This window comes from Ischnura elegans, chromosome 7 (genome assembly GCF_921293095.1).
Source record: "Ischnura elegans chromosome 7, ioIscEleg1.1, whole genome shotgun sequence".
In the NCBI taxonomy this organism is placed as follows: domain Eukaryota; kingdom Metazoa; phylum Arthropoda; class Insecta; order Odonata; family Coenagrionidae; genus Ischnura; species Ischnura elegans.
Window position 1 is genome coordinate 28,110,328 of NC_060252.1, and position 22,753 is coordinate 28,133,080.

The 22,753-nt window shown below is 34.8% G+C and overlaps 1 protein-coding gene across 9 annotated transcripts in view; it reads right to left on the reverse strand.

Moving 5' to 3' along the window:
* Positions 1 to 22,753, reverse strand: part of LOC124162736 (probable phospholipid-transporting ATPase IA) — a 262,810-nt gene that overhangs the window by 32,744 nt on the left and 207,313 nt on the right. For all 9 annotated transcript variants that reach the window (XR_006865658.1, XM_046539362.1, XM_046539361.1 and 6 more), the window contains 15 exons: positions 21,928 to 22,205; positions 21,643 to 21,752; positions 21,280 to 21,375; positions 21,068 to 21,196; positions 20,497 to 20,629; positions 19,547 to 19,965; positions 16,554 to 16,691; positions 15,829 to 15,981; positions 14,257 to 14,460; positions 13,589 to 13,747; positions 11,303 to 11,488; positions 10,197 to 10,460; positions 9,251 to 9,369; positions 8,852 to 8,986; positions 2,625 to 2,726 (listed from right to left, as the gene is read on the reverse strand). Coding sequence is in view for 8 of the 9 variants with exons in the window: in XM_046539362.1 (XP_046395318.1) it covers positions 2,625 to 2,726; positions 8,852 to 8,986; positions 9,251 to 9,369; positions 10,197 to 10,460; positions 11,303 to 11,488; positions 13,589 to 13,747; positions 14,257 to 14,460; positions 15,829 to 15,981; positions 16,554 to 16,691; positions 19,547 to 19,965; positions 20,497 to 20,629; positions 21,068 to 21,196; positions 21,280 to 21,375; positions 21,643 to 21,752; positions 21,928 to 22,205 (2,625 nt within the window). In the remaining variant the exon portion in view is untranslated. The remainder of the gene's footprint in view (positions 1 to 2,624; positions 2,727 to 8,851; positions 8,987 to 9,250; positions 9,370 to 10,196; positions 10,461 to 11,302; positions 11,489 to 13,588; positions 13,748 to 14,256; positions 14,461 to 15,828; positions 15,982 to 16,553; positions 16,692 to 19,546; positions 19,966 to 20,496; positions 20,630 to 21,067; positions 21,197 to 21,279; positions 21,376 to 21,642; positions 21,753 to 21,927; positions 22,206 to 22,753) is intronic.

Sequence of the window (22,753 nt, forward strand, 5' to 3'; positions counted from 1 at the left end):
ATCTATATATCTTTGTGAAAATTAACAGTATGGAAATAAACATGTTTGAACTGAACTGAACAATCTAAAAAATTCGTAAATCTATAATCCTCTCACGGTACGGCCATTGGAACTCTCTTGGGCCTTGACCGTCCCGAGGATATTCCCTGCGGAGCTCGGTGCACCGGAATGCAGAGTGATTAGTCTGAACGTATCAGTCAATTAGGTGAGTTTTGGTTGTCCATTCCCCATACAATAGATTTGCCGAACTCCCACCAAAGGGCAAGGGACCCCGTCCATTCATACGGATGGGGTTTGTCCCGTCTCGTCTCCGAGAGGCCTAGGCTGTTGACGTATTCCATGTGTTGCTTATTTTGGGTTTCCCCTTAAAAGTTTGAAAGAAACATGCCCCCTATCTCGTTTCCTTTGCGCATTTACGGGCAGAAAGATGAAGCATAAATTCTTATCGCGAATTACTCCGGGTTATAGTATCATTCCGAAGTTTCCGCGTTTCAAAGTGTTGCTATATATTATAACTAAATGCAGAGCAATTTTCCCATCAATCCGATGCTCCATAAGGATCAGGTAAAATCGGAAATACAGAAAGACTAACAGAAAACAAAAGAGCGATTCGCCGGGGCGTGAGACTCCGCCGTAGACGAAATATAGCTCGCATCGCATCGCTGGCCGCTCACCGGGCGGCTGGGTCGAGGCCCGGCGAGGAGTGGGCCAATTGCCGGCATGCCTTCCCCCTGACGGACGGCGAATTGACGAATCGGGCATCTTTGATCGCTGATATCTTGACTCACAGGTCACGAGGGCACGGGAAATTTCACAAATTTCATTTTTTTGCATTAATCTACAAATGTGCAAAGTTTGAAGCAAAAGTGGGCGTTACACTCCGTTAATGTTCCTTGTTAGTGGATTATGCACAGATTTACAATGTTATAGCAAATAATCAAATCCTAATTTAAAGTTTCCCATGGGAAAATAATTTATTCTTAAAAAAAGACAAGCACTAATTGAGGAATAACTGTTTTTAGCATTGTATTTTTACCAATTGTACAGAAATGGTTTATGTGAATCAATTGGGCAATAAAAAGAATAACAGAATAAAGGTATATATAATAAAAGTTTTTAATAAGGTAATTCCCTCTTCTTATACTGGGTCGCCAAATACTTACATTAAATACTAATATCAATTAAATCGCCAAACATGGATAGATGAATTTCTAAAACATTGCTCAATAAGGAGGGTTAGAATTAACTTTTTTCACTGTACAACATGAGAAATAAAATAAAAATAACACTTCAACCCCAGAGATTCCTAAAGTGGGTGTTTTTCTATTAAATAACTCCAACTTCTTGCTTTGTCAACTACATTGACTTTCACTCCAAGAACAGACTCAATTTTCAGAAGTTGATACTCAATGTCAGATTCTCAGACCTAAATCAAACTTGCCTAATACCTCTTCCTCACAATTTATGAGAGACAACTTTAGTCTGAGCCTTTTTCGATGCTAAGACTCTTTATTTTCCAACTAATGCTTTGGATAAATCCCAGAAAACTACAAAATGAGACTTAATATTTTAATCAATAAATATTTTACCAATATCTATATTGTCATTATTTACATCTTTATCATGGGGATAAAACATGGGAAGAAGCCTTTTTATGCATCAAAATAGGCAAAAAAAAACACTCAAATACCTCAAACATTTTATACCCTACATTATGATACAGCAGAAGTATCAAGTAAAATAGATCCCAATGCCTACTCACTAACTTTCTCGAATAAAGGCAACATATAGTTTTGAATTAAATGCTAAATTCAACCACAATCATATAGGTATCAATAAAAGTAATAGTTTTATATAACAATAAAATTAAAAGCAAATTTAATCACTGCTAATTAATATAGAAGTTGGTTATATCCAAAGTAAACATAAGGTAGAACTTAAGGAAAATATTGGCTATACATATTATAAGCTTAAAATAATAAAAAGGACTTGGCAACCAAAATGCTAACCCACTTATCTTTAGGAAAAACAAATATGAAGGACAAAATTATAGTTTTCATGTAGTAGAAGAAAGAACATACAAAACAACAAAAGGCTGTTTGTTAATAAAGCAGACAGGAAATATATTTGTACAAAAGATAGTTAAAAGTAAGTGAAAGACATGTATGCAGAGTGTATGCTGACTTTAGCAAATGGCCGGATACATTTATTCAGGGAGGTAATTTGCCACATTGGTTGAATAAAGATCCATTTATCCAATATGTACCTTAAACTGCTCACATTACCTCTAGCATTAAAAATTTAGCAAGTTATTAGATGATAAATCTATTATAGATTTAAACATAACAAAAGTAATGCAACAAGTGCCCATCACACTGGAGAGAAATATATCACCAAGATAACAAAGCATCCATGCATATGAGTAACCTCCAATTTACTTATATTCATGCAACATTAACTTTATCACCATATTATTAATCACTCAACAAATGTTATGTAAACAGTAATCAATCCAAGTGTTATTATCAATAAAATTGAGTGAAACTTCAAAACCAGAAATGCTATGGAGACCCTAAACATAAATTTACTCCAAGATAAAAATAAAAAAATAACAATATACTCACTTGTGTCGAGGTTCTTTAAGAATGACCTTCTCTGGATCAGTTTTTCTAATCTCACTCTCACGAACCCTCTCTGTTGTTGACTTGAAGGCAGTATTATATATCCTAATAATAAGTAAAATAAAACATCAATTATTCACTCAAATTTAAGAAATGTCAAGACATAAAAGAAAAGAATACATAGTGCTCTTAGTGGTAGGAAAATCATCATGATGAGATGCATGTATAGCACTTTCAATGTAAAACATTTTAAATACAATAGAATCTTGAAATAACAACATTCACAGGACCCAAAAAGTTTAAAATTCCTTATTGTGTTGTCGCAAAGCTAATTTTTTTTTCACCAATACTTACTTAGTTTTGTATTTTCTAATAAAAGTTTCAATGAAAGCGATAGATTCTTCTTAATAACTTCTAAAGAAAAAAATTGAGGAGATATAATATGAGGTTGTTCATGATGCACACATTCCATCAATGTTCAAAGAGGTGCAGAGGTGTACACTCCGTTGGTCTCTCATCATCATCATAAGTGAACAGTCCTAAGTTTGGTTTTATGCAGTTCTCCTTTCCTCTATCCTATCTGCTAGCCTTTTCATAACGACATATTACAATGGTTTCTATGCCACTCTAATTCCAGCTCGTGATCAACCAGAAAGGAGTAAAAAATCTTTGTTTTGGATGATTCCCTTGTTTTCCTTACCCTCAGGGCAACACTGAATACATATCATTGCACAAATCCATAACCATCATTTGTGGTGAACTTATGCAACTGCCTCAACAGCACTGTGCATCTCGGAGCATGGCTTTCGTGAGCTCTAATCACTGATTTGATGCGTCACAAGATAGACGATCATACAGCCTCAAGTCTTACTCCCACAAAAAGTTACTGAGCATATACCAACTTGAAAATGGCCCAAGTATTAAAGAAGACACCGCACTTGCTGGCAGGGCAAACATTCATTGCTGTCTGGAAAATTATTTGGAGCAGTAACGGTTAACTGCGCTACTGGAGTGTTTGTTGTTTGTTGAGTGGCGGCAAATAGAGATAAATTTTGGTAGGCATGGTAGCAACCATACTAATGTTACCTACTGCATGAGTTGGTCAATGGCTACTGAAAATTAAGTTCCAATCACCATGAAGAACAACATAAGGATCAAATAGTAAGTATGTGTCCTTGCAGTAAACTTGGAGAGATTCATAATACAAAGTTAAGCACACACGGCATTGCTGCACTGACCAGTTGACGTTTCAGCGGCCTTCCTCCAATAGGTCAAGGTTTGTGTTCCTCTTTAAAGCTTGTCCCCTAAGCACACTCTTCTCTCCACTTTTTGCCATTCCTCACAAAATCTTACCATAGATATTAAAACTGACTAAGGTCTAAGTCCGTTCGTTATAGTAAAACTTTGTAATAGGGTAGTATCCCCGTACTTCAACATGTAAATTTCGTCTACACCATGGAAAACTTCTTGTAATATCACAATATTTCTATATCCAGGTTTATTATATTGCGGTTCTACAGGACCCAGTCTGTTATTTTACATCACTTCCCGGACTCATTGAGAGCTTTCTCCACCTGTCCACAATCTTTTTAGCGGCAACAACATGATTTTACTCGTATTCCCACTGTTCCATATACATACTACAGCAAGCTATCTATGCAGGTGAGTGCGTGGCTGTGACTCATCCAATCTCTACTTCATTCGCCTCTGCCTCCTTTTCCCCCATTTCCTTCACTTCAACTATTCCCTTCCTCTCCAGTTTGACCTTGACTGGTGGCAGTGCAAACATGCCCAAGTTTGACAAAATCTCCAGTTCCCTTGGGCTGCATTCAATCACATGCAAGGCTATTCTTAACTTACGATTGGTCAACGATTGGAAGAATCTTCCAAAATTAATCAAGAGTTTCTTTTCCCACAGCTCATTGTCATCTGCAACATCTATGGAAAATCTTAGAAATTTCCTTCCTCATAGGAAATTTTTTCCATTCTGTAGAAACATAAATAGCGTAGTTTCCTTCATCAAAGAAAACGAAAGGCATTGATTGCGATTCGTTACCCACCATTAGTGTATTCATAATATACAAATTATTTGGTTTTAGAAATACCGGTTTAGACGAATGGCAACGGTCAATTTTATCCTCATTTGAAGAAGGCCAGATTGGCACCCATGCGATGCCACTCCACATGACGTCACAGGGACCTAGTTTCTACACGAATAGATAGAGTTTTACATCGTCTGAGGTTACCAATGCATGCATGAGGCAAGGAGCTCAGGGAAACATGTCTTAGTAATCACCTATTAAAACTGGCTAAGGTCGAAAAGTTTTCTTCGTTTGATAAGGTATTAATAATCCTTATTTAAGCCAAGCGCTACCAGCTAGCATGGTACTCTGCTACCTGCTAGCATCCTGCATCGTATCAGCGCTCAGAGCCTCGCCCCAAGGTCACCTCACTTGCGGCAGCGGGATCCAGAACGACATCACACAGAGTTTTCCCGGCATTCATACTTACCCGTCGCGTTTTCGCACGCTTGAAAATTTTCACTTTTCATTTAATCGCGAAAAATAGATATCATCATTTAAAAATCTAAAAGTGCGAAATACGTACTCCAGGAGTAATAATCTTTTGATTTAGGCAATAAAAAAATAATAGGAAACCACCCTATTATGGTTTCGCTAGTAGTGGGCCCTGGTCGCTTCTATAGCAGCTAGGGTTTTCCGTCCCGCCCTTCCTTCCCTATCCCTTCCCAGAGGCATCATTGGGCTCCTATCGCGGCGGCGCTTCCATTCTTTTTCCTTCCCTTCCCCTCCCTGTGTGCGTGGGCGCATCATTTAAGTTACTGGGTCCTGCCCCCGGTGTGTTGTAACCCTCAGGGGACCCGCCTTGGGTCCCCACTCACTGTCTTCTGCAATGCAAGAGCAGAAGTCCAACTAAACTTGAAACATTTCTCGTCAGCAAGTAAATAAAATAATTCTGTTTTACGAAGGGAAATCTAATAGAATTAATAAGTATAAACGGTATATCCTTTCATTAAAATGGAAAAACACTGGTGTTTTTGCATCCGTTTATATTTTTTGTGAAGATTGCCGAAGACCTATAAGTAGTGAGAAATCATGCTCATATAATCCGCAGCCGAACAATTGGGAGTCTGCTGTATTTAAAAACGAGAACAAGGATTTATGTTTTACTCTTTTGATGCATTAAGATCTACATAATTTTACTTGGCAATATGAGTGCTGGTAATTTAAACTACAATATTTTAAGAAAAATGATTGTTGAAAGCACAAGAACATAAAATAATCATGAGGAATAAAGCTATATATATGTAGTTGAATTGTGTACGGCAAATTTCTATTTTTTATGGTTATTTCCTAGCTTTGAGAATGCCTAAATATGTAAGTCAATTCAATGAGCTGCAAAAGCAGCTGCAGAAGCATTGATACTTAGTTCAGACAACTACAAGCATAAAGTTGATTGATGTTGATGAAGGAATACCAAAATTAATTTTCAAATTTCCCTAACCACCATTCTGTACTTACAGGATGAAAACAAAAATATTCTACCTTTAGTAAAATTCAGCATATAATTTTGAATATATGCCCGTAAATAGAAGTTTAAAACAATTCAAAATTAAATTTCTAATTTCCAATTCAGATGCAGCATGCCCAGAGCCTGGTAGCATTTCTTAACAAAATCTCTTCACTTTCCATCTATTCAATGAGAATTTTTTACATGATGATTTCTTAAGCCAGGTCACATATAAGTAGCTCTGTAATAACAATGAAATTCAAACTCACATCAAGCTTCTATTACATTAATGGTTGCAACATTTTTATGGGTAGAATATGTTAATTAGATTACTTTATACAAATCAATCAAGTATAAAACACAGCTTGGGGACAAAAATTAGTGGCTGAGTTTACGTCCTGTTCTTATTACATAATAATAGTTTTTATAATAGTGGGACCTCGATCTATTGTTTGCTCATTCACATTGTTTTCCCACATCTATCCTCCACTTTTCCCAGTCACAAATGAAGTTCCATAGAGACAATGTTATTTTTTCCCTGAATCTATTGTTCCCTGAAGTATCATTTTCCTGCATTGATCGTTTGTAGATCACGGTCCCGATGTATTATTTTCCCGCGTCTATCTTTGACATAAAGGAAACCAAGCATTTACGATGCCATTTAAGGCAACATACAACAGAGACTTGGCATTCAAGATAAACTCAATTTCCTCACAGTTGAGCTTATCACCAATTGATTCGGCATACCAATGGCTAAGTTCTATTAACAGGTATCTCAAAAATAGCAAATTTTCAGGAGAGCAAAAAAACTATTTATTTTTTTAATTGTGCACTGAAATTAAAACAAAAAAATCACAAAACAGAAAAAGGTGCATGCATTTGCAAACGAAGAGCTGTTTTTCGCTTGAATTTTATTTTTACAATGTTATTACACTTTGTTTAAGATGCCTGTCTCAAACCGGCCAAATTTTGAGATATGTGTTATTAGAATTTAGCCATCAATATCTTGCTTGTCAGAGCCACTGATGAAGGGATATCTTCACAGGATATTTTGTCACTCCATAATAGTCACTCAAATCCATCTGTTTATCTGGTGCTAAGCTAGTTGGAAATGAGTGGGTAAGTTTCCTTCTCTTTAGGAAAAAAATTTTGGCTCTGCTTATGCAATATTGTCACTTTCAAACTTCACCTCATATGTGTGGTTCCCTACTTTCCAGTGTGGGAAGACATTAAATCAGTGAGTTTTTTCACTTTGGCATGATAAGTTCATTGATTGCGAAAAAAATAAAATCACTGTGATGACTTAAGCAAAGGTAAGCCACTTTAAATGCAATGTATTTTTTGTCTTTCTCAAGATTACAAGAGGAGCACTGCTTCTGGTGATAATAGGTATAAACTATGTATGTATTTGGAAATAGATTTAGAAGATATTACCAGAAAAGAAAGGAGTCTTTTTTTAACTCAAAATTGTTACTTTTTGCACATCATAATCAATAGTGGGGGCCTATTTTTAACTAGTCCACCAATGACTCTTTTACAGAATGCGTCATTTTCATCTTTTTCGGCAATTAAGGCATTTTCAAAAACTTGTGTGCAGGTATCATTTTATATGTACACGCTGAATCTTGCTAAGATCATTAGGAGTCATTAGATGAGTTAAATAGTTATCTTTCAATATTAATACCTCATCAATTACAGGTATTTTTTTAAAATAAACACTCAAATTACAGCCACATAAAAATTAATTACGGTTGCGAAGAAATTACCTACATATAGTCGCAGTCTAAAGAAAATGTATAGACTGTGGCCGAGTTGCTGACGAAGAAAGAATCGCTGGATTCCCATAGTAAATTCCTCTTCTCATAGTACATAGCACATATATTGAAACGGATTATTGAAGAAAAAACTAAAATAAAAATATAAATATCCTCATTCTAAGGAAAAAAACATGGCTTACACACACGTCAAAATAACTTTCATGGCAAAAGCATCAGCAGAAGAATGAAAGATAATGAAAATTGAGCTAAAATAGTTGAAATGCGGTGTTTCTCCTGCTCCATAGGCAACTGTGTCAAATTTTACTGACTTCATTATTTCCTGCATTCATAGTTTTTTCCATCCAACCTCTTGAAAAATGATAGATCGAGGTTTCAAAGTACTGGTCAACAAGTTCTTCTTCAGGGTCAAATTTTCAATAATTTTGATTAACCATGACCATGCAAGTCCTTCAAAAAAAATATGTGTATGCTTTCATTACATTCGGTACATTCCTTTAGAAATTACAAAATCTATGTAAAGAAAATAAGATCTGGCTTACCATAATTTGTTTTCTTAGATTCAAAGCATTTCTTCAGGCAGAGTTCAATAATTTGCTGCATTAATATGGCTAGCACTCAACTGGCATATGGTAGATGCCGTATCTTCCACAACACAAAATTATTCCACCGACTTGAGAAAGGAGAAGGCTTTTCTTCAGACATGGTTTCTAAATCTTTCTCCCCAAGCCTAGACTCTACTACACATACACTCATAAAAGATTTCACTTACCATTTCCCAGACGTAACCAACACTCAAACATACTTTGAAGTTAATTACCGGCAAGAGTTAACTTCCTAGCTTGGTTATATCATATCACTGGAGGCATATGAACAACAAATACACCATAAGAGCAAGGAAAAGTAGTAAAAATAGCCAAAACTTACACTTTGACAAAAATGTCAAGAAGCAGAGAAGAGAACGGAATGAGAATTAGGCCAAGCCAGAAGACTGGTGAGGAGAAAATCATCCTGTCCATTCCAAGCATGACGGCTCCCAATGGAATAGTAGGCCAGAAGTTGCTGGAAAGGATAAAGAAATTTGGGAGTAGAAAACATTCAAACCCAAAAACTCTAAAAACAAAAAATACTTAAATATAAAACCTCATACAATAACCTGAATTACAAAAAATACTGTCAGAGGCAATAATAGAAAAAGTCCTTGGAAGTCTTCAACATCAAAATTTTTACCATACATGTAGTAAAGTGTCCAAAATAAAAGACTAAATCTGGTTAGTACACCATAAAACTTGCTCTAACCTTAAATTTAGGAAGAGCATTACTCACCTGTAAATTAATATAAAAAGAAACCAAGCTACTATTGATCCCCAAATGGCCAGGTGTGTAAGCCACGTCCAAGCATTTGTAATAAGGCCTGCTTTAAGGCAAACTGTCACCACAACATACTGCAATTAAAAAAATAGAATTAAAAATTACCTTCAATTGACATTAGAGATGTTTATAAGCAGTTAAAATATGCTTCTTCTGAGGTAGACAGATACATGAGATACCAAAAGTGATGCTAGTAGTATCTCGAGTTATGGGTGTACCCTTTCATCCACAACCAAATAGTTGCCAATTCCACATAGATGAAGAGCACCAATTTCAAAACCTCAATCAGAGGCTACGATTTTATATATCAAAATGCTAAATGACATAATTTCCAAAAGATAAAGTTTTCCTGATGCCCACATCTACAAACTAAGCGCCATTTGAAAGATGTTTTAAACTATGTATATATATCATCACTACACAAAAGTTAAACATATTGGGGCAGCAAAGAGTGACTAAAAATATAAACAGTCTTCACCAAAACTTTAAATATTTTGCACTAACTCAAAATCATCGACTATCAACCAGCTGTATACTCATAAAACATGACTATAAAAATATAAACCTCTCAGATCTGTGAACTTTGATACATATTCATTTGTGTGAAAATCTAAAAAAAAAACACCCAGAAATATTGACAATTATCAAGGGAGTTATGTTTATAAATACAATTACAGCCATTATCATACGTAACCATTAGGCATTGAAAGGCCAATTCTTGTAATTGGTGCATAATGAATAAATTAACAGTGGGCCAAAGATCATAATTAATGGGATCTGTTTTCTATGATGAATGCTACTACCCAACTGGACAAAGGCCCAGTGCCTATGATACACAAATGAAAACTGTGTATACCAATGTGCAATGATAAATTGAATAATACAAAAACCAGGAACTCACCGTGTAAACTATATTACCAAGAAGTAGATAACCACCTTCTCTACCATTGCCCCAGATTACATCCTTCTGAAGTGCTAGAAAAGGCAGCCAATAAAGTAGCACAGAATGGATAAGTGCATTTCCAATCCAAACCCAAAATACACGTACATTAAAAAACTGTGAGGATTGAGTTGTTTTATAAAGACTAGGATACTTCATCATGGTTTCTGCACTACAAAGTCTATCAAAAAGTCCCATTGCCAACGGTGGAGCAGCTGTGAAGAGCTGAAAAAAGACATAGGAAAGAGGTAAAAACACTGAGCAGTGATGACGGCAAAAATTCCATTTTTAATCCATCCATGAGTAAGAACTTGGAGGTGCAACTGACTTTGTATTTGGTTTAACTGATTGTTCACAAGAAAAAAATTAGGTAATAAATAGTGATATTTTAATAGAATTTAGATATAAGCCATGCAGTCTCTGAGTTTCTTGGCCTTTCCACCAAACCTTTTATAAACTTAGTGCTCAAATTTCTTACCAATTCACCGATAATAAATTCTTTAGATCACTAAAGAAAGGGTTACATTTCATGCATATCTTTTTATACTTAACGAAACATTGTTTCATATTGTTGCAGCCAAAATTTTAAAAAGTCTAAAATATTTTTTATCACATCAATTGTTGACTCTATGACCCAAATAAGTTTATTTATTTTTTTGATAGTCACAGTAAAATTGCATGTAAGCAGGGGAGAGAACCAAATGGTTTTGATTATAAATAAATTTTACCACTGAAAATTTACATAACAGAATTTACAGCATAAGTAACATAGATATGTCAATTGATGTGCTTCACCACAAGTAGAGAGTCAAAACTATATTGGTAGACACGCATCATAATAAATGTGCTACAGTAAAATAGGGTCAAGTCAACACTTCGATAGGAAAATGAAATACCGAAATATGCAATTCTTCCTCTCTAATCTTCAATGAGGAGGAAAATGCAGGCTTTAAATAAATACACGCTCAATAACTATTCTGTAAAATTTAAGAGGACATACTAAGATGAAGAGTCATGCAAGCATACTCTCCTGAGTACATTATAAAATAAAATGATGCTTCACTTACCACATTGTATAAACCAATGGACCACCGCTCAAATAAAATTTGCCCTGACCAGCCAGAATAAATGGCAAACCACAATTCTATTACATACAGGCAAATATTTTTATAGAAACTGTACAGGATGAGCTTGCACATACGACTGTAATTCCAAGCTCCATGAACAAAAAGTAGTTTTGTCAGAAAGCGAAACTGGAAAGAAGCAACACAAAATCATTAGAAACTTAGAATGCCAATAATTGAACAACAAGTTGTTATATTTTTAGGCATTTACAGTAAAACCTCTTTACATCGTAATGGAAGGGACGTAAATTTGGGCATTTTGATGCATGGAGGTTCACTATAGAGAGGTTTTAGTGATAGGCACCATTTTTTCATATCCTTTGGAAATGAAAGGCACTACTGTCTTTTAAACCATTATATTTGTGTGTTTAAACACACATGCATGCATCAGTGAACATATATTTATTATTTAATAATAACAGACAGCGAACGATATCGCATGATTTTTACCATGATTTTAGAGAAAATGATGTGATCTCTCAATTCAACAGTCACTTTAAATGATTGGGATATTTGGGTACCTTTTTTCTTATTTACTGTTAGGTATGATCTCATATTGAACAAAATGGCCACAACTTATGATTAACGTGAAAATGACAGCATAATGAGGTGTATAAGAAAAAAAAAGAGAGAAACATGTATTGCTGAAAGTATCATTCCATGTACGTAATCATGGCTGCGTTAATGGTCTCTTGTTGTCTCGGTACGATTTGCGGAGGTAGTTAGGCCATCTCGGGGGTGTCTCCTTGGTATGATAAGTGGAGGCTTTACGATATAAAGAGGTTCACTATAGAGAGGTTTGCCTATAAATTTGCATGCAAATCAGACGAGACCGTAGGGGTGGTATGATATATGGAGGTTTATGATGTAAAGAGGTTCACTACATAGAGGTTTTACTGTATTTACGTTTTGTATCAGGTCTCAGTTAACATATTTTTTCTATTCTTATCATAATTTGTCTTGAAGTACCCCAATACAGGCAATGTATAGAAGTTTTTTTAAATTTTCAAATTTATCCTTATTTACTTGATTTGTAAAACATTTGCAGTATTGATTTCACATATAAATAACTTTATTACAGCATACTCCCGATTATCCGGGCTAATGATGGGGTGAGGTGGCACGCATAATCGGAAAACAAAAATAAACCAAACTTTCAATTTAATTTCTTATAATTTTCACAATTTACGTAAATCAAACAATCTATTATTATTCACGCACATTTTCTGTTATTTTTAGAATGCTTTCCGGGTTCACTAAGAGCTTCCTTCTCCCGATCGTGATCTTTTAAACGGCGATAACGTGATTGTACTCATATTCCTACTACTCCATATAACACCTGTTTTCGACAACCACATTCCTAAGGCTGCGAGGTCACGGATTCATAAAAGTGGTTTGCACGAATGCTTCAAAACCACAGTGCAATGTTGGAAACTACACTGTCAGGCACCATGTTGAGTCTTGCACAAGTTGCCCGGGATACGGATCCGTGTGCTTTTGCATTCGTTTTTTAATTTTTTTACAAGGATTGTGGAAAACATCAAACAAGTGTGAACTCATGCATGGATAATCCACAACACGGATAAAAGGGAGTCTGCTGTATTATAAAAAATCAAGGGAAAGTGAAAATATGTACGAGCCAATGTTCCGGGAAAGGGATATAAAAATTTATAGTGTGTAATGATTACCTTGGACCAAAATTTCTTTTTTATATTGTTTTCTATGATATATTAAGTGCTACATACAATGGCTAAGACCAAACTTAAGACTTTATCAGGAGATATAAAAAAATGTTGAGCAAAGACCTACTGGTATGGTATTTGGAGGAGGCAACCGACAGCTGTGGTCATTTGTGCCATGAGGGAAGGGTAGGTAAGGAAGGGTGGAGAGAAACCTGGCGTCGGCATTAGCCTGCTCTTTACGAAAGGCGCCAAGGGGACCACGGCTTAACGCCCCATCCGACGGACGGAGTGTTGCGCTTGAGATGTCCTCCACACAACATTCAAGCAGGGATCGGGCATATTTAATTATTTTATATATTTTAGTTTCTGAAAATTCTCTGCCGCTGCCGGGATTTGAACCCAGGCCCACCGGGTGGGAAGCCAACACTCTAGCAACCACACCAACCTGATCCCCGTAAACACCTACTCCTCCAGAATATTAAAGAAAACATTACACTACCTAGTATTCAATTTTAATGGACAATAAAAATCAATGCTAAACATATACCTGAGCAATGGAATAATCAGATGCACAGCAAGCCTGTAATCCCTCTTCACCAGATATTCCAATACCAACATGAGCTTTCTGAATCATGGCAACATCATTGGCACCATCTCCTATGGCTAATGTGACAGTTTTTGTATGGATGGTAACATACTCCACCACCTATAAAAAATATTAATTCTATAAATACCTATTACCAAAAAATTAAGCAGAAAAACTGCATTTCTATTAACAAACAGAGAAAAAGATCAAAATATCGATGGCTAAGTTCTAACAACACATATCTAAAAAATAGTAACTTTTCAGGAGAGCAAAAAAAAAACGATTAATTTTTTCTAATTGTACCCTAAAATTATAAACCAAAAATTCATAAAACTGAAAAAGAAGCATACACTTGCCAATAAGGAGTTTTTTTTTGCTTTAATTTTATTTTTTAATGCTATTACACTCTGTTGAAGATACCTGTGTCAACCCAAGTTTTGAAATACGTATTGTTAGAACTTAGCCATCGATATACAATATATTCTCATGTGAAGATGTTATTAACACAAGCGTTATACCTTTAAGTTTCCAAATATTTAATTTAATTTGAAGACACATTTCTATCTCACAATTAGATGCAACATTATGTTTAAATATACTCATTTGAAATGTATTAGAAAAAAGATTACCTCAGCCTTCTGGATAGGAGAAACCCTGCAGCAAATTACAACTCGACAGCATATACAGAGGTCCAGGAAATCTTTCCGAATTTCACAACCAAGAGCATATTTCAAAGTCTTCCCATCGATGATTACAGCCACTTCAGTCTCTGCCCTCATCTCCCTCATTTCCTTTAGTTCTGCCATATGTTTAATAATTGCATCACGGGTGCTCTGTAAAGGCAAAAATATATTAAAAATATACATAATTACACCTATGTGGAAGACATCAAACAAAATATGTACATGGAACAGGTAAAGAAGGATGAGAAAGAGAAGAAATAAGTAGGTGCGAAAAGACTAGGTGATAGGAGAATTGAGTGAAGAGCTATATCAAACCAATCTTAGAATTGATGAACACTGATGATGATGATGATAGTTAAATGAAATAAAATGCACATAGGGACACATCAATAGCACATATAACTCACTAAATCACATTATTTGTAAACATTTAAACCCTTTTACCACAAAAGACATGAAATGACTGTGAAAATATTTGAATGTACACGCATTTTCAGAGCAAGGGAACAACATAAATTTTTCAACAAAAGTAAATGACTGATATCTTAAATATCCATAACTCTTGTAAGCGCTTGATATCAATGGTATTCAATTAATTTTGTTTAAGAACCGTAAATCGACTGTACTTAATATGATCAGCAGTTCAATCTTTTATATATTACATATATCAAAGAGCATCGACAAAATTAGTGGATAATGTGAATGCAAAAAAACAATATGGAAACATAATGGCTTTCAACTTACTCATTTACACTAGAAATTTTACAAGACAAACATAAAAACTGTGTACTTTGGTTGTTTGGTAAGCAACGATTCCTCAATAGGTAAATAAATATCTCTTTCTCACAGAACTATGGAGGTGAAATGAGTCATGTACTCCGAAATCACCAATTTATTTTAGGTATTTTAGGTGTAAGGAGTCAACAAAGTCACATGCTATGTATAAGGGAATAATTTTAATTTCTTCAAGAGAAGTTCATAAGTATACGTAAAAGGGAATGTTATAAACATAGTTGCTTAGGATGTGAACTGGTGCTCAGCTGTTACCCTTGAGGATACAAGGATCATTTCCTCAACTATAAAGGCTATGTATTTGGAAAGTTTCTAGAGTTATTTTTCATTACACCTCTATATCTTTTTTCCACATACAGGCAGGCATGAAGTCTTCACAAACAAGAAGGTAAGTTTGCTGGAGAAAAACTTTAATAACACAACTACTTTTATATGTCCTGCCCTATTAGGTTTAATAATGGGTAAATTTACTGTGGATATGACATTCGATGGACCAAAGAAAACAGTATCCAAACTAAGGGAAGACAGGAAATATGTATAAGCATGAGAGAGTACCCGCAAATTGGTTTTTGGTAATAACCAAATTAGGACGCATTGAGTGAGAGGTGGATCTATTGGTATTGGACCAGGACATGGAGAAATACCTCAGAAATCATTAAAGTAATAGTAATTGGCTAAATTTCACTCATTTAAATTTATGTAAACTTAAAATTTATCATAACTTACATCTAAGCTGTCGGCATTCAGCAGAAAAAGTGTTGTATCCGTGTTTATCAGCTTGCAAGAATACCCTATGTTGATGGCAGTTTCTTGTTTGTCACCAGTTAAAACCCATAAGTGGATATCCGCTTTCAAAAGTGCAAAAATGGTATCGGCCACCTGAAAGAGAAGTTACACTGATGAGGTGACAATAAACACAAAAATACATAATACTTACTGAAATTAGCCAAAGATACTTCGTCATCTTTGAATAAATGGACTTATATCTATTAATAATGATTCAAAGAAATACGTAACTGGTTTTAAAGCATTTTACACCCTGAGATTTAAAAAAAAATTAAGAATAATTTTTTCCAACCTTCAAAACCTAAGTAAAGTTCCTCAGCATCAGTTATTTGGCATTTTTGACATTAAATATATCTTAATGGAGCAATATAACACGATAATTGGCATAGACAAGAACTTTATTCAGGGGGAGTCCAAAACCAGAGGGGTGCTGGGGAAAATTTTTTGAAAAACAGTGTACTAATTAGAGGATTTTAAACTAATTTCAACACTTTTCATAATCGAAAAAATAACTTAATTTTTCAAAGAAATCTTTTGTACTTTCGTGATGAAGCAAAGTAATCGTGTTTTTATATTTTGGGAGGGGTCCATACCTCCCCTTCACTATGCCACTGATATCACTATTCACAGAAACCTAAAATAGACAGCTCAGACAAAATACTTACTCCTTCTTGCAATTTATCTTCAATAGCAGTTGCTCCAAGAATGACTAAATTATTTTCAATAAGATTAGCTGCATCTTCAATTTTCCTTTCCCGATAATGTATGGATGTGGATGCTTTGTAATACGTATTTTTCCACTCCTGTGCAAATTTGGGATAGATGGAATGAAATAATGACACATTAAATACAAATACGTGCAACATGTGACAACAGAGAATCACAATCAACATAAATTGTTAAATCAACACACTTATAATTCCAATTAACCCGAACACATACATTACGTAACATTGTAATTTTAAGATTGGTAAATGATCAAATTGCCAGCAAATAGAAGTAATAATTAAAAATGGAAATTGCATTAAAAATATGTAACAAATGCATTCTTCTCCAAGTTCATGATAATAAATGACAATGCAGCAAATAAAAATATAAATAAATCTGACAAAAACTCCACTGTTAACACTTTCATATTCAGAAAATATGTTCATCCAACATTTTACGAAACCCATGCATTTCTGTATATATGTATGCAGAAATTAATGCAAAGAATATTTCATTAATTTCCCAAAGACCATCAAATGCAGAATAAGATATGCAATAAATATTTCTATAAGCCTAAAATATTTTTTCCTTTGAATATGATAACAGTTCAACAAAAAATTAATTTCATCATACACTCAAAACCTTCAAATCATTATTCCTGGGTAATCTGAACGTAACATGTCCTCAATTAGCAAAGGAAACAAAGTTAAAAATAGCATTCCTTAGGTCTCTTTTTTGCCAAGTGTCCTCATCAGGGCAATTAAGGGTAACACAGGACTTGGATTCTAGGATTCACAACATCTTGAATGCACTTTCCTACACCTTTCACTTTGGGAGCCATCATCAGACTCTTTTCCCATAGGCAAATCTAGCAATCTTCATTCTTATTCTTCTGCAAACATTTCAATCTCTCCATTCTCCACCTAACCCATACATTGGGTGCCTCTAGCCTATTTTCACATTCCTTCCTCAGATTCCACATTTCCACTAGCTTTTTCTTGATACTGATATAAAATGATACCTTCACCAGCTCTTTCCCATTAAATTTAAGGTCTCCTTTACCAACACTATTCCCTTCTGACATTCTAAATGCCATGTCAGTTTCCCTCCAACTTGCAGCCAAAAATGAAGTTGAATTATTCTACATGCTCAAATTTGTCGCCATCTACTTTTATGGCAAGCCTCACATTCCGTGCTCTCAAAGCTTAAAAAAATCATTTCACTTGCATACTCTGGTGACTATTTATTCTTCTATCACACTCACACAATTCACATATGACCTATGATCATACACAGCAAGCATTTAGCCTAAGGGCAAATCAGTGTCCAATCACTAGTGAATATATCTGACTTGAACATCAATCTGCCCAATTTAACTCCTGCATCTAACTCTTCCAAGGTCCCTCTTAAAATCATAGAGCAATATTTGACAGAAAGGACAACAATGGACAGCCTTGTCTTCTTACCCCCAGGAAGACAACCCACCTTATTTCTTCATTGGCATTCCTTTCTGTTTTATTATGAGCCATATACAAATTAAGCTTTCTAATGAAATCCTCTGTCCCTGCCATAAAATTTCTTTAGAATGCCCACTAGCTTTACTCAGTTCGCTCTAATTATTCATTTCCACGATTTTAATAACTCCTACAGCTTTCCATGCATTCATACAGTTCAGGGTAAGCTCAACTTTGACATTGAGACTTCTTGATGTCGTATCATCCTCATATGCTAAACTTCCTCACTCCATTCACATACATTGCCAAAAGAAAAGTTTCCAGGATCCAGGACTTTAACTTTCCAAATTAAGGAACTTGAATTAGATAGTGATTTATACAAAGGCCTAGAAAACCTACGTGGTTTGATTTTTGCCAGGGAAATTTTCTATCATGGCAATTACTGAGAATTTCACCACTGTTCCTGAGGCAGTCTTAAAAAATCACTCTTTCTTCCTCTATGAGAGCTTATTTCACAGCTAAACTGTTCTTTGACACATTCTTCTCAACTATTTTTAACCACTTCCCATCGTGTTGACATCCTGCTCACCTCTAATTTTTAGCACAGCTTGTCTTCTCATACCATCAGTTCAGCTTGGCACATACCGCTAAGGCATTGGAATCAGCACCAAAATTTTTAATCAAATTCATTGGGTGATGAAGTTAGGCAAAGATTTTGATACTCCATGCACAAAATGTATAATAACAAAGTTGTAGGCTACAACAAAACCAAATGTTTAACATTATTAAATAATTTACTTTGATGTAAATCATGAATTAAATTCATACCAGAGATAACGAAAACAGTTAAAATTAAATGCTGTTAACAGCAAAAAAAGAATGGTTCATAATTGGTAAACCAAAAATAAGAACACCTAAAGATTGCCTGCATGAATTTTGCATTCATATAATAATTTGCATTCTAACTTTTTTCAAAGTTTCACACACTAAGGAATATACACTGAATAAAAATTCCGAAAACAAAACACTCCTTACACATTGCCTTTTCCTGCAAAGTCCGTCCCACCCATAAAAAACGCATTTATCATCACACTTGAGTATCAAAAGGTGGTTAACATTATAACAAATAACGGGATGGTTTTACAGAGAACCATTAAATTACACATTAAAGGCTACATAAGCAATTTTTGATCAGACATAATTAGAATCACTAAAATTAATTGTGAAATATGTCATAAATACTTTTAAAAAATGATGATTTGGTCACAGTTCATTCATATCTTAAAAAAAAGTTTTAAAAATAAGGCATTTTGCCAAAATCCATAATTTTCAAAACAGGGAAGCAATTTACATAACTTCATCCACCTTTGGAAGTATGGAGAATAAACCCACACCTTTCCTTACTAAAGAGGTATTAATTTGTTAAAACATTAACAACTTACACATTGATGTAAAGCATTAGTTGTATAATTGTGGCATTCCAACTCAAAACTAACCTCGTAAAACTCATCCGAAACATCCGCAACTGCACAGCACAATGTTCTTAGCCCATCAGAGGCAAAATGTTCCAAGTGCTTCAGGGTCATATCCTTAATATGCTGTGATTCTTCCACACTGATCCCCCCAGCTTCACCCAATGTTCCAGGCCCGGGGCCACCCCACGCACCTGGGCCTCCACCAGCAGGAGCGAGCCTTTCATATATTACAGTGTCGGCTCCCTTGCAATAGAGTCTTATGCGGCCATCAGGCAAGCGCACCACTACGGACATTCTTTTCCTCGATGAAGTGAATTCCAAAATGTGAAGCACTTCGAACAGTTTCTTTTCACCAAGGGCATCCACCTCCACTATTTCAGGTGTCCTTGTCTTCAACACATAACCGAATTTACGAGCACCATTGACCAAAGCTCGCTCATCTGAAAGGCAATAATAAATGTGATGAAATTCAATTAGTAAAAATATTTTTTTCTATTACAATGCAGAGTAAAGTCATAGGCTAAAAGCCTTGGATTTTCTTAAGGTCACTCTATGATACAGCCTTAAATTTAATGATACCTCAACATTTTATAATTTTAAACAGCCATTAAACAAGACAGTAAGAGCCAACATAATATGTAACTATTGAAGATGATATTTCTACAAATTAAGCACCAACGGCTTCCATTAGTTAGCTCAGCATGAACTTCTCTAACATTAAAATTCATAGTAGCAGACATCTCAAACCCATGGATTCAATAAGATTCGATTTAATTCACTAGTCCCTGTCCTATCTCTAATAATTATAATAATGGATCATTTCATCAATCATTGTATTCAATAAAATCCTAAATCTGGAGTGGTGAATGAATTTCAAATCCAAGTTCAATTACATGAGTACATAATTGTATTGAACAGCAACCTGAATCCATAATGAGCATCAGAGTTGAAAAACATGGGTGAATACCTACCAGGTGAAGCAGCATAGTACGTAAGAGGCCCATCTTCCTTACCCCCACTCTCTGGGATGACAGTGTGGCAAACAGCCATCAGAGTAAGAAACTCTCTGATGAATGGTGCAGCTTGATCGTTATGCCGCAAACTCTAGAGGAATAAAATTGGATAAAAAAATGAGCAAAAATATTGAACAGGAAATCATGAAAGTTTTTTTTTTAGAGAATGATAAATGTAGAAGTATACAAAAATGGGCCAACAACACAAAAGTTCAAGAAAAACAACATTTAAACAAGTTCCAAAGCAATCTTATAATAGTACACAAGCAGTAATCATACCAAGTATAAAAAATCAGTATCCAATAATAGACCAATTAAAAATATCTTCATCCATGATGAAGAGCACAAATGCTAATTTGGTAAAATCAAATGGTAATGGCAATTTCAAGGAAAATGACACAATAAGTTGAAACCATGGTCGGTTGTTGAGTGTTGAATTAAAAAGTGTGGGAATTACCATTTGTGCTCTTCATCATGGATATAGCGAACTCCACCACAAAATCAAGCCTGAAACAATTTTATAACTTACCTCAATTATTGGGCCTTGAGTGGGATCATTATCTTCAAGGGTGTAAATCTGAGCTGCAATCGAGCACTTCTTGAAGTCCATCACATTTCTTGTGAGTGTTCCAGTCTTATCTGAGAAAATATACTTGACCTGGGATGTAAAAGAAACTAGGTAAGTGTCTGATAGCATGTTTCAGCAACCCTTATTAAAACTTAGCATGAAAAAACTAATACCTGTCCTAATTCTTCATTGAGGTTAGAAGTTCTTGCCATTGCAGGAGTATTACTTTCTTTATGATACATATCAATATCCATATTAATAAATGTAGCCTGCAAAATACATTTTCAATAATGAATACATATAATATTATCTAACATAGAGACTAATGATACGTCAAACCTCACAGAGGATATTATAACACTTTCTACGGTTAATTTTTGAAAAAATACTCAAACCAATGTTGAGCACTTTGCTTCCCAAGAATTTATATTTCCAAGAATATATATTAATTTATATTTATATTATCAGGCATTGTCTACTCATGCTGGTTAGGAATCAAAAATATCTGAGGCATTAATGGTACATTTTTCACTTACCTGAATGTATCTAACCACCTCCAAAGAAACTTGAAGGGATATAGGTATGAGATTGTTGAATAAAATGATGAATGTGAGGAGATTATAACCAAAATTAACGCTGAATAGATCTGCAAAGAAGGAAAACATAAGATTTTTAAATCTACCTATCTAAGGGGAAGAAAAAATGACGATAGTCTCCCGAAAAAACTTAAACGTACATACTAATTATTACAACTGAAGTATTCGATTGATTGATTTCATATTCCAGCATAAATAAAAATCAGCTATTGTCTTTTAACTCACCATCTACACCAAGGTACCAGACATTTGACATGTGAGACTGAGTCCAAAATACATTGAATATGGCTGATGCTAAGCATAACACAATCAGAATAAAAAATAGCCAGAGGATCTGATGATTGGTAATTCGATCAACAGTGGAGCGCTTTAGAGGGGCAGAAGTTGAGTTCATCATGAGTTTTGTTTCATGTCCAGTGTATACCACTACCCCGAACACCCAATTGGTATTCTGAAGTTTAGCCCCTCGAAGAAGAATTTGATCAGGTCCCAAAGGTACAATCCTATAACGAAAGAAAAAAAAACATTACTCCCCTGAATAAAAGTAACTCCAAATATTGAGGCATAAGATTATGACCATTCCAGTCCTATCCAAGCAACTTCCAGACTCACATAAGATACCTTTATGGGGCACTTACAGTCTGACACAAATAATTCACTTAAGTGGTTAAGACCTTATTGTGATTAAATGTTTACACTAATGTTTATGTTATGGATGTTTACATTTCTAAATTTACATGGAGAGAAGTATTGTTGTTGTTGATCTTCTTAAAGAAATTTAATAGCATTAAAATGGTGGTCATTGCGGGAATTATATCTTCTTATCTACCGGCCATCAGTCACAACAGACCTTAATCTCACCAAAATGGAGATGAGAATGATGGTAAAAAAAGATAAACTCAATGGTTAGCAAGGTATAGCAGTGGAATTTTGGCACCACTAAACTAAAGAAATCTAAAATAAGAAGTAAAAAAATGTAATTTTGAAGAATTTTGAAACTCCCTCCATGAATTAGAACTTTTGATGCAATGCATTCTATTATCTTTGAATT